The following is a 13,203-nucleotide window of genomic DNA, read 5'->3' on the forward strand; positions in this document are numbered from 1 at the left end:
AACAGAAACCTGACTTTCGGCTTCACTGTCGCACTAATGACTCTTCCTGTTTAGAGTGGCGAGAATGAATACCCCGGGCCATTTTTTTTTCGTCTATTTATTTTTCTCTGCCACCGTTCTAAGTCTGGTGAGACAAACACACCTGAACAACCCTTTCTTAGTTGCGATGTGCATTATAACACAAGACTTCACCTTCATCAACCTTGAAAAATGTCATTTTAACGATAATAAATGTGCTCTAAGGACATTACTGGGTACAACATATCATCAACAACAGAATGTGCTGAATATAATGTGCGTATTTAAAGCTAGTCTCCCTTGTGATCTCGTCAGCAGAAATCTACCAGACGTTTCTAAAATGTTTGCTGTTCTTGGTGTCAAGGAGAAGCGATATTGAAGCAGCGGTTGCATCCTTTCTTTAATAAGTGTTATTTATGCCATATTTATGCTAGAGGTCGTATTAAAACATCGATCACACTTTTTCAATCTTCTTAATCCATATCACGTTCTGGGAATATGTCTTGTCAGTGAAAATCATCACAATGAATCCTGTTAATGTTTTTTTTTTCTTTTGATTTCGGAAACATTTAGATGCATATTTTATTTAGCTTTATTTTTTCTTGGCACATTGCATTAAGCAAAGCGTAAACTTCATGCGTATATTTTCCAGATCACTTATTCAATGCCGGTTCTATGCAAAGGGAATGAAATTTGCCGCTTCGACCAATTCACGATAAAGAAAAGTCAGTCGATTTAAACTCCTAGGAGATTACCATTATACTCGGCATCGATTATTCAACTCTACAACACTGACAACTATATTCAGCGATAACCGTACTAATGAAATGAATTCGACAAACAAATCTTTTTTTTTTTCTTCTCTAGGCTTGTACCTTCTTTTTTTTTTCCTCAATTCTGTGGCTGCGACGGCGCCTTCAGTGAAAATCCGAATTTCAGTATTCCTCCTATCGCTGAATCTAAATCTACCGAGAGACAAACCAAAGACGTTAAAGCTGCCTTTTCATCAAATTGAATTTAGTCATTTACATGAGCTCATGCCGCATGAAGAGCTTTCTTTCTTTCTTGCCATACTAACCACATTACGGTGCCTGGAACCGCTTTGTAAGGTTTCCGCGGTTATGGAGGACCTTGATAGAGATCCTCGAATTAACCAGCGATCGCGGAGGGGATTCCTGCCCGGCGGCGTTTCCTTCTTCTTTTCCCACTCTGCGTCGCTATCTTACGAAAGAAGCTAACGCAATTAGTGGCACCGACATGGGGATTCTGGCGGACTTTTCTATCAATTTGGTTTGCGGGGCCGCTTGATCCAGTAAGGCTCGTATTAGTTCCGCTGAACCGGTTGTTCGTTTAATAGGAATCCCAATTTACGAAAGAAGAAATCTGAGAATGCATAAGTAAGCGTTATAACAGTCTAGTCATCGACAGGGACAGAAGGGTTAAATGAATGGTAATACAATCTGACCAAGGCGTTTCCTTAAAGAAGAAGTTGCGAAGCTGCACACACTTGACCATTACCCGTCGGCGTCGCGAACTTATTTGTGACGTGCTTCATTGAGATTTCGCCCGAGCTGCTTTGGGATGCAGCTGGAGTACGCCATGGTTTTATATCTTAGTCACATAATGTAGCTCAGGTACGAATCAATGGTTTATATATTAACCGCCTATCAGCTCTGGTGGCATAAACACAAAGCGAGGCATCGTTGAAGTGAGGCCTCTTTTTTCAGTGCGACAGCAGCTAAATGCTGGAAATTTGGTTTGCCTTGTCCGTCCGTTGACATTCCGTTACGCTGACAACGAACGTTGTCGTCATTACCGACAGATAACGACGATTTTTGTCGTCTTCAGGCCACCTCGTTCCTCCCCAGTTTCACAGTTTCCACAGGGCGAAGAAAAAATGGAAACCTACCCACAACCGTCACCGCTGGGGATTCGAACATATGTCACAGGAGCAGTGTGCATTTTGGAGTCGGGCTCACTGACCACCGTGCTATCGCGGCGACAACCGAGCTGGGCAATTACTGCAACGTTTTGCGCCGCACATAGATTCTGAGTTCGGTGGAGCCTGTGCATGTATTTAGAAGGCCAGAACCAGCAATACTGCAGTAGACGAGCACAACACTATGTGCATCATGTAGAAATCGCTCTTGACAAGATGGCGGTGTTTTTGCGTGCAATTATTGGTTGTCGTACTCATGAAAACAGCGTCGGTGGCACAAAAGAGGCGTACATGGCAATGATGATCAGCTTCAAATATGACGCATACCTACAGTAGAGGATGCGCCGAGATTCAGGCTGCTGGTGGAAAACGTCGGCGTCGCCGTGATAACGTCGCGTAGCTTACACAGTAGCTCTCATGCTTCACAGCCGCCAGGTGACGGATATAGCAGCTCAAATCTCATAGGTGTCATGGCGTCATTTTGCTCGTGGCATCAGTTGTAGTAGACTTTTTTGGCCTCAGAGTTCATTCATTCTGAGAGCGGGACTTCAAAAAGACTCTTCGAACCTGGAAAGTGCGAAGCCTTTAACACAGCAACTTCTTCGTACCCGATGGCTTAAACATTGATTTACACAAACGCTGAATTTAAATGGTGTAAGAAAATTTTATATTTAAAGGTCATCTCCAATACTACGCCACCGACACGTCGGGCAAGTAGGTGCTTCAACGTTCTCCTAGTCAATTATATAAACACATTATGTGGCTGTGTTCACAAGGTTTCGAAACTGACTACACTGACCACAATGCTAAACACAAAAGAACAGAAAGAAAAACATGATGCACGAAGATAATCTGAATCGTATATATGCAAATAGTAAATGTTGAACAGCCTAGAACAAAAAAGAAGGACAATCATAAGCGTTGGGCCATGCAGCTGTGAACAAAAGGTTCCATAAATGTATAGATTTCGGCTAAATAAATCAAGCTTACTTGGACATGGCAGATCTAAGAGTAACTCTCTCTGTCCATGAACGTATTTCGAAGTCCACAACATTCAATAATATGCCATAGAGAAAGGAAGTTGCGTACACCACAAAGAAGATGCAGTCACAACTTATTTATCTAATTCACACTTTTCTTTCTGTAATATAAAAGAATTAATAACTAGCATTTAAATATTGAATATCATTAAAAATTGGCGTATTCTGACTTTACACTTATACATTTTGTACAACCATACACATCCGATCACTCAACAACCCAATAATCGCTGACTTCTTGTCCAGTTCCCCGAAGTGGGCGAGCGCAGTTATCTTAGGGAAAAAAGCAGGAAAGCAAAAATTAAGGTGGTGGCCTTCCCACTGGGAGAATGCTGCTGCTGCAGTCAATGAGTTCGGAGCCGAAGGAATCGCTGAAGTCTGATTTCGTTCTGTTTTATTTCGCGCAATTTCCTCGTTTTAGCCTCATCCGTCCCGGCTTCGAAGAAGCGGCTAGTAGTAGAAAGTTCTGGTTTTTCTTTTTCTGTCTCTCTGGTGACGTGCTGGACGCTTTCTTTGTGTATTGCTCTTGGTTTTGTTTTTATGCTAATTTCTAAAACAAAATGCCCTTCTATCTCCGCTGTAAAACATTGCTAGCTAATTGCAACTTACCGCCGGTCCGAAATGCGAGTATAACCATGATAACAACGAAAAGGTAGACTGTTTATCGTCTAATCAAAATTGGTTAACAATGTGTGTTTGCTGAAACGACGTCTGTCACTAGGAGCGCCCCAAGTGATCGCTGGGAGAGGCCTTCATATGATTATGATCATGATGTTCGAGTGCTGGGATATATCATAGACGTTACTAGCCTAAATGACCATTCAATACGCCATCAAACAGCGTTATATATCGGGCTCGCCTTCTCTGCGGAGATTATGTAAATATAATGACATTGCACGTCCAAACAGTCATTTAGGCGGCCACGGCACAATGCTAAATCGTGGCCTCGCTTGTGTCGTCATGTTTCCAATGTTTACTGAGCTCCCCAGTTGGCGCTCAACGTGGCCTTTGCTTAAGATCGATATCCACTTACCCAGCTCCACGGCAATTTGAAAATTATCTTGCTGCAAAGCAAGCAGGCATTCTTAAAAGTGTGCGCGTTTATCGCGATGGCAAACGTCGGCGCGGTGCGCTGCCAACGTTACTACGGGAATCGGAACTACGCAAGACGCGTGTCGCTCAATAACGCCGTCACTGCCACGGCGAGCCTGGCCAAACAAATCGATCGGACGCGACGCAAACGAGAGCGTCAACAGAGGCCTTCCAGATTTACCGACGGGTACGCGAAAGGCGTGAACGTAGGACGTGATGAAGCACGCTCGAGCTTAACAAGCCACTGCATCCCACGGTTTTCAGTGCTTCTGTTGCACACGCTGACGCATCCATTAGCGGAAATGCAGCTGCGCAAAGAAAGCTACGTAAAGCGAGCCGTGAATAGAGAGAGAAAATGCATGTAAACGCAACACTGTACACAATGCTTCCGTCAAAGAAAGCGCAGATTTCGGCAGTTCTTCCTTTCCTAGCGAAAGTCGAGGACTGCAGCAGCTACTGTTATCACGCTGGAATGAATGCTAAAGACGCTCCTTTGGTGACGCTATTATTCCCCGGGGAGTTTCTTCTTCAGTTTGAGGTCTAATTCTAATTCAACAGAAGTGAAGCGTTTTGCATTTATAGTGATATCGCTATTACGCACCCTCACAGTCTGTCCACAGAACTAAGGCACCAAAATACTTGCGTACTGATGTCCATGGCATACACAAACTTGACTTCACCTCCTTTGCTTAATAATATTGTTCAGTACTAGCAGCTGTTAACTCATGCTAATTCCTTTTGAGTAGGTGTAAGTAAGGCAAATGTCAATTTCAGTGTTTTTCTCTGTCATTTGAACATACAGAAGATTTCATTTTATTAACTCGCAGTAATAATTCTTCCGTTATCTTTCGGCATGCTAGATATTGCTTAATCAACTGCAGCGATAAGTCTGAACAAAATAAGTCTGTGCATCGTCCGTCTAATGAAAGACGTACCTTGAACCCTTGTCACTCCGCGACTACCTTAGTTATTATCATTTATTCTTTTTACTTCACGTAACCCACCCTTCTAGTGTTCAGTAGTCTTCGTGCGTGACCAAAGACGACACCGCCTTAAATATGTGTTCAGGACTCCGTGTTGCAAAAGACCTCAGCGAGTTATAGTCATCATCATCATCATCATCATCAGCCTATACTTTATGTCCACTGCAGGACGAAGGCCTCTCCCTGCGATCTCCAATTACCCCTGTCTTGCGCTAGCGTATTGAAACTTGCGCCTGCAAATTTCCTAACTTCATCATCCCATCTGGTGGTGTGCAGTAAGTGGTGGCGTGGAGCAGAGGTAGAATACCCGGCTTCAAATCTGAAGGTCGTAAGTTCGAATCCTACTCCAGTCCACCACATTTTCAGGCATGGAGTGGTGCCTGACACCGGCGAGAGCTAGTTCAGGTGCAACCAAACTAGGAAGACCCACTAAGCTTCATCAAAGTCACTCCCTCACCAGAACAGGAATTGGCGTCCCTGGTGCAGTATTCGGCCACTACCTCCCTCATGACTCTAAACGGCAAAAAGCCAGCGAGTTATCGTAACTGAAGTTTACTCATTCGTCCCGTAATGCTGGTCACGCATCTGGCTAGGTCGGGCACATTTTCACCGTCCACAAGCGATGACGGTGACTGGTATATCGTCATGTCGTACCGACCAAGATTTTTTTCAAATTTGATTTTTTTTTCTAACCGCTTGGCCTGCGGCACATGTGTATCTAAATGACAGTGCGGAGACACTCCCCACAAACAAATCTCACGATAAGCTTGCAAAACTTATCGCCCATGAGTCAACATGTATAACTGCTTGTTTGATCGAGTCAACATGTATAACTGCCTGTTTGATCCCTTCTAAGCTTCATGGCAGATCTTGGAATTCTTTCTCTTGTACCTCGTTCTTGGGAAAAGCCACAACCGGCTGTTGATTGCCCGCTGTAGATGATGGAGCAGGATAATTTGGACAACTGAAATGGGTATTCACGGGTTGGACGCCCGGCCCAGGTAACGAAAGGGTAAGGGCCGCTTCAGCCCATATTCTCCGGAGAGAAACCTCCTCCACCCGAGAAGGATTACAGGGAACGGAGCAGACACGCGGAGGGATTAAGGCGCATATATCCCGATGGAGAACTAAATTTTGAAATACAAGGATAAGGGGGTAACAGGTGGCATTTGCGATGCCCAATTCTATCCGCTAGACCGTTGTACTGGTTCCGACCATGTCCCTGCGCCCATGTTACTTGTGTTGCCCTATCAGCCAGTTCTAAACCCGCCTGTGTCACCGTCTCACGCAGGGTCTACTCGGACAAGGGCGAAGACAAACCTTCCAAGGACTCTAAACCCGACAAGTCGGACAAGTCGGACAACATGGTGGACCAGGCAACTCTCGACAAGCTTGAGGCCGGCTTCAAGAAGCTGCAGGAGGCCAAGGACTGCAAGTCGCTGCTTAGGAAGTACCTCAACAAGGATGTCTTCGACAAGCTCAAGACCCGCAAGACCGCTATGGGTGCCACCCTTCTGGACGTCATCCAGTCGGGTAAGCTGTTTTTTTTTACGTCACTTCCGGCTTGGCCTGAACACCGTATTCATATACAATGGGCACGTTTGGCCGCCGTAGACGTTACATCAGGGCTATCAAACTTACCACTTGCTAGATAACTAATTTATATTACAAAGAAAAACACTACGTTCAAGTTCAGTCCTATTTATCAATGCACAAGCAGGCTACCTATAGTATTTCAGTTCAGGACTTTACCAGTAGAAGCTTCATACGATTATGGACTTCTTCCTTTAGAAGCAAACTACTTAAGAATAATACGCATACGCAAACTGTTCATAGTTTGCTTCGATGTGCCACTCCTCGCCTCAACCGACGTAGAGGCTGTTGGTCTGCCCCCCGGCAATGTATTAATTGTCCACGATTTCAGGCATTCGCCTATACCCTGCCGACTGTACTAATTGTGAAAACAAACAGGCAAGTTAATAAGAGTACACCTTGTATCCAAAGATCATCCAAAAAAAGGATGATTTCACTACCCAGAGCGAAAATTACATAGGAAGTTTTTGCTTGTTTGTTTTAAGCTCCTTCAAGTGCATAACTCGTCTAGTCGTTATAGGTACTGCCGTTTTTATAATGTTTATACGTTTGCGGCTGATAGTTTACGTGGGCGTGGTACGTCAAGCTGTTGTTACGCATAATTTTTCCCGCAATTCCCACAACTGCTGTCAGCTAATGTATTCACTTGATGAACAAGCTTGCTGTTGCACATATTTTTCCCAGAATTCCCACAATTTCTGTCAGCTAATGCATTCACTTGATGAACAAGCACTGTAGAGTACTGTAGATATCGGGCCGCAATGTCACATGCAGCTTCCCGCAGACTGCGCGGTTGCACTTACGGCACCGCAATAAAACTTTCTGAGGGCAAAGTAAATCATTGGGCGGGTATCTCAACAGTGCAGTCGCGTGGTCTGTTTACGATCTGCGGTCCGCAAGCTTGCCACTTCAGAGTTACGTAAAACTCTGCTCACGTGGTGGCTCTTGAAGCTTCTGCCATTGCTCTATTCAGTGTGACACACCGATGTACTTTTTCTGAGCATTAAGGTTTGCAGGACAGCCCGATTATTTCAATTCATTATTTCATAATATTGCATTTTGTTATTCCAATTCATCATTTCTAAGCTGAAAATTTCTAAACATAGGATGCTCCGGGTAGATCAGGGTAACAAAGCAACAATGCCCGTCAATTCATGCGCTGCGAGTCATATCTAAAATTCACACGGAACAAATCGTTATCAATCACAGCTGCAAACACAATGTACAGCACTTGCAGTAATCAACGGGTAACTCCGGTCAGCACAGAAATTGCTTAGTTTAGGTGGAAATTTCAGAATTACACGTTTCATTCCGAGTACTCGCGGCCCCGAGCGGCATGTTCTGGATTCATTTCGGATGCCTCCTGCGCAAATTGAAAGCACAGAACCATCCTCTTGTATGTACAACCCAGACACGATGCGCGAGAATAAACACCGCGGCGACAACCAGAGTGGACGCATCACTATTTGAGAGCTGAAATACCCCAACGTAAAGTCTCACTATGACAAGCGGCATTGCGTAGCGTCACAAAGTTACACCTCATTGTTTTACCGGTTCACTCAAATATTCGGCTGAACAATAACCCTGTCGGCGACTGCATCTATTTACAACATTTAGTGGCGTTCACTTCAGTGGACTAGGTAGGCGATGCGAAGTGAAGGCTTTCGGCATTTCATAACACAGACCCAGCATAAACCTATTTTGATACGCTCCTTTCACGCGCAATGGGCTTCGGAAGGTATACTGACGTGCGTTCCTTTTAACCTTTATCGTAGTGGGCGACATGGAAAAACACGCGTGTAAGGGTCTCGAAACCCACGAATGAAACACGACAGTCACTTTTTCTTTGTAAAGCTTGCTTCACCTTTGGCTTAGTGTGTTTGTAACGAAGGCTATCCCACGCAAAATCCAAAAAAAAAAATTTTCTCTTTCCTATAAAGATTTCTTTGTTGCGCATTCAATGTGTGTGTAATGAAGACTAACTTTAGAATAAATATATTTCCCTTCGCTTCTATAAGTAAATTGCCTCGTCTGTCGTTCGCATCTCAAGAAAAATACCAGGCCTGCGCGGCACATGCAGCACCGTCACAGCGTAAGCTAGACGAGCGTTTCGACAGTATTACCTAGTATTTTGAGTGAATGCATCAGGAACGCGCTTGGGACGCCGTCGCGAGTGCAATCCGACGCGTTCCATCACCGATGGCTAGCGCCGTTCGGCCCAGCCAAGCAGCCGACAATGCAACTACGGCTGTCACATTCGTTCCCATCGCAACGCGCCCAATCTAGCGCAATCAACGTGATCCCGAGCGTCCGTCGGTATGTTAGCGCCATCTAGTTAAGGCTGCAGCAAAATTTACAGTGTCTGAAAGGTTGCGTTTGCCGGCGCCTTAAGTAGATGGCACCACCATACCGGCGGAGGCTTGGGACCGCGTTGTTTGCGTTCCGCGTCTGAATCGCATCTCGCCGTCTGCGCCTGCGCGCATGCATAGGGCGCGTTTATAGTACATTTTTCCCGCTCTCGGATAGCAAGCGCTTGCGTGGCTCAGTGGTAGAGTATCCGCCTCCCACGAAGTGGGCCTGGGTTCGATCCCGGCGGAGAGAGCAGGTACTTTTTTTCGCATTTCCGGCGGTGGTCACAGGCTACGGGGCAACGGCATCATCGCGACCCGAAACGGCTATTGGAATGAGCCCATAACAGCTTACGCTGTAAAAGGTCGTATCAAAGGAGTTGGTATCTCCCTCGATCGATTCGCTTACCTAAGTTCCGCCCATGAATTATCATCGTAACGGTGACTGTGACGCCACTATCGATCCGATCATGTTAAGAGTTGTGAACGCCCGAACGCCAGTCAATGACGAAACGCTCCTACAGAGGACCTTTAGGAATACGCGTCTAAGATAGAAAAAAAGGTGAACAGTAATAACTAATTTTATTATGAGTTTTAATGTCTTAAAAGCCACATGACGCTATCAGAGACAACGTAGTAGAGGGCTTCTGATTAAATTACACCACCTCGCTTTCTTCTCTTTCTTTTTTTAAGTGTGCATATATGTAAGCACCCGAACGCTTTTGCACTTCTAGCCCCTAGAAATGCGGCCTTCGCGACCTAGAATCGAACCCACAACCTTGTGTTCAGCGGCAGAACGACGTAACCACTGAGCCACCTAGGCGGGTTGCATGCAGGCTAAGGCAAACATACATAGACACCCGCGCGGGGTATTGGGTTGCCCCGCCGAACCCCGCCACCATCGTTGTTCCGACGCGGTCCAAAAGCGGACTGGCACTTTAATGTATCACGGCGCAGGGTTCGCGCGCGTGTCTGGGTCCGGACGGAGCGGACCCCGGGCGCACAGTGGCAGCAGGTAGCGTGGCTATTTTCGGGGCGAAGGCCCTCTCTGCGCGCGGAGCTCCCTCTAAATTAAGCGCCGCTCGCACATACACAAGCTTCACAAATGGCTTCTGCCACAGAGAGGAAGCCTCAGTGAGAAAGAGTGACGCCGTCTAGGAAAGGAGCAGCAGCCGAAGGCGGAAGATCCGTCGACGCAGAGCCGTTTCCGGAAGATGGGTTCCTTCCTCCTCTCGTCCCTCCAGTCTCCCCTTGTTCGTGCGCCTCACCGGAATTTCCTTTATTCTTTATTTCCTTTTTTTCTTTTCTGCCGAGGGAGGAGAGAGCGTTGTTTACCTATTTCTCGTCACTCGCTACTAATGCTCTCAGGGCTCTAATATTACGATTGAAGAGGCTGCCGCTGTGAGTGGTGTTTTGGTATACCACTCTTACGCTAGTGTCCGCGGAAGTAAAGAAAAAAATAAGTCGGGGCTCGGTAATCGCAAAAGTTATCTTCCGTATACGTGTGGTCCGCGACTGGCCATCGCCGCAGGGGCAGGGTCATTATAGAGGCGATTGCTACCGTAAGTGGCCGACACCTATACGCCGGTCAGAGAGGAAGCGCTCTCACTTAAGATAAATGTTGCGGACACGGGCCCCGCTTCTTATCACCGCTTCCTATCCCCGCTTCCTTCTATGTCGTTGTCGTATTGTTTTCAGCAATCAGCCGCGAGTATAGCTAGCTCAAGGACAGCGGTTGCATAGGCTCGATCTATAATACCTTTAGTAGGGCGACCGGAAAAGCGTCATACCCGACAACCCTCTGTCGCCTCAGAAGTATCTTGAAAATACGACAGGACACTTTGCAGAGAACAATGTTATGGTTGTTTTAGTGAAATAAATGATGCAGGTAAATGTCTTGCGCGCCTTTGAATGGCTTACGGGCGCCTAAATCTGAGCACGTGAGAGGTCTCGCGCTTCGCTCTGAGCTGCCACGGCCGGGATTCGATACCGCAGCTATGTGCCCGGCTTCCAACGCCAACTTTGGCGGTTGCTCACATGAAAGTGATACTTGCGTTTACCTTCAAGGTTACCAACGTTGAAGGCGACTATACTCCGTTCCATACATAGCAGGAAGCACTACGGATACTAGACAGATCTGAGTATCCACTAGACAGCTCTGAAATATTCAGAAGAGGTAATCGCGAGTTGTCAAAGTTGCAGCCGTGTCTCCATATTGCACATCTTCAAAACACGAATCACTATATTTCACGTATAGGAGCACTTGATGATTAATTTTATGTTTAAGAAAACTACACGAAGAGAATGATCTAGTAATATGTCCTATTATGTATGTAATAATGATGTAGTAACATGTAAATCTCAGGCACATAACCGCCAACAGGCACACGTTGATATTGTCCCGAATTATATCACCTTCGAAAACGGAACATTCTTCGCCCGCCATGTCGGTAGCGTAAAAACAACAAACGGCGTGAATAAAACTCGGCACGAAATAAAGTGTTGGAAGTATAGTCAACACGGGCACCTCCTGCGCTGTTTAATCCTAATTAAGCAAGTTCGCCTACACTTTCCTTAGTCCACACCAAGCCAGTTCTCCAGCGTGTCCTAATTCTGCACTCTTTATGGTATTCTCCATTATGAACGGAGCGCTCAAGGTTCGTGACTAGCGTCATTTTCAGTTAAATTTCGTTGCTTATTTCGTTATCGCACATTTCCGCGATAGCCGAGGAGCGGAAGCCCAAAAGCTATCTTTCGATTTCTTGAGCGCAAGCCGTCATTATGGTCATTTCAGTTAGTTATCTTTGCTCTGCAAGAACACGTGCGTACGTTGCGTGAAACGAGCTCTTCATGGCGGCTTCGAGCAATCCAAATGGCGTGCAACGCCAGATAGCGTCCTAATAATAAGCTACAACGATATCGAACGTCTTTATTCTCAGAAAAAAAAAGTGTTATTTCTCTTCATATGTCTTAGTCACTGTCCGAAGAATAGAGATCCACATTTTTACCGCTACCCCCCGTGATGAGGCTCCCTACATAAGAGAAAAAAAATCTGCGAAAATCAACCTTTAAGCATATGCCACGCATATCAAACATCTTTATTATCAAAAAAGTGTTATTTTTCTTAAAATGTCTTCGTTACCTAAGAATACAGACCCCCACTCTACAGCTACACCACGTGATGAGGCTCTCTAACATAAGAAAATCAGTCAACCTTCAAGCGTATGACCCACTGTCGCAGAAAACACAACTATAGCAATAACTGCCCCCCCCCCCCCCCCCCTCGGCCATACCTCCAAGTTCAGCATCACGCGGCGCTACGGACAATAAGAACCGCGCTTAATCAAGCAATAAAAGCCACTTGCTATTGTAGCGGCGCATGACGTTAACACACAAAAAAAAAGGCGGGGGAGGGGTGACGTCTGAATTGAGATCGCATGTGTCTGCACGCACGTCACGGAGCTATTCACGCAGCGCGGCCGTCAAGCGGTGCCCTTGACATGTGGCGTGCCTTGTAAACAGTGCGCGGACAGTTCGATCGTCCGCTTTCTCCGTGGTGGCACCCATTCGCGTCGCACGCCAGTCGCCGTTCGATGACGCGAAGGCTCGAAAAGAACGAGCCCCGCTCAGTTTTGCCGGCCTTGGAACACCACGTTCGATCGCGCAGGCCACCCCGCTTCGCTCGACTATAGGCTGGACCCAGCGGCTCTTTCGCCTTCTCAGGCGATTCAGAAGTTTTGGCACGCGGGAGAAAAAAGAAAAGAAAGAAAAAAAAAGTTGTCAACAGTTTCCCGCGAAGTGAGAATCATTGATTAGGATAGCCAACGCCATTCTAGAGAACGACGACTTTGGATAGTGCCTGTTTCTTTTTTCCTCTCTTTCCGAACAATTCGGTGAAATCCTTTATTTTACTAAGGTGGGAAATACGCAAAGTCACTGAAACTGGTTGGACTCATAGCCGGTGTTTCTATAGGGCGAGCTTGCGCGCTGAGGGCGAAGCAACGCTTAAGTGATGACAATAGCTGCGACCACAGTCGGGGGTCGTCGAATCGAATCCCGCTGTTCGAGTCAGTTCGAACCCACATTCCGAAGCATTCGGTAGCGATCGATCGCGTTGATTCGAGAATATATTGCACTGTTCGCGTCGCACTTACGACCTGATTCGACGGGCCTGTCGCGTTTTCAAATTG

At 46.2% G+C, this 13,203-nt stretch overlaps 1 protein-coding gene across 3 annotated transcripts in view; it reads left to right on the forward strand.

Annotated features, from left to right (window-relative positions):
- The window catches only part of LOC119450698 (arginine kinase), a 96,632-nt gene that overhangs the window by 64,095 nt on the left and 19,334 nt on the right, over positions 1-13,203 (forward strand). For all 3 annotated transcript variants that reach the window (XM_049666148.1, XM_049666147.1, XM_049666149.1), the window contains exon 2: positions 6,364-6,605. In XM_049666148.1, the coding sequence (XP_049522105.1) occupies positions 6,364-6,605 (242 nt within the window). The remainder of the gene's footprint in view (positions 1-6,363; positions 6,606-13,203) is intronic.

This window comes from Dermacentor silvarum, chromosome 4 (assembly GCF_013339745.2).
Source record: "Dermacentor silvarum isolate Dsil-2018 chromosome 4, BIME_Dsil_1.4, whole genome shotgun sequence".
Taxonomy (NCBI): domain Eukaryota; kingdom Metazoa; phylum Arthropoda; class Arachnida; order Ixodida; family Ixodidae; genus Dermacentor; species Dermacentor silvarum.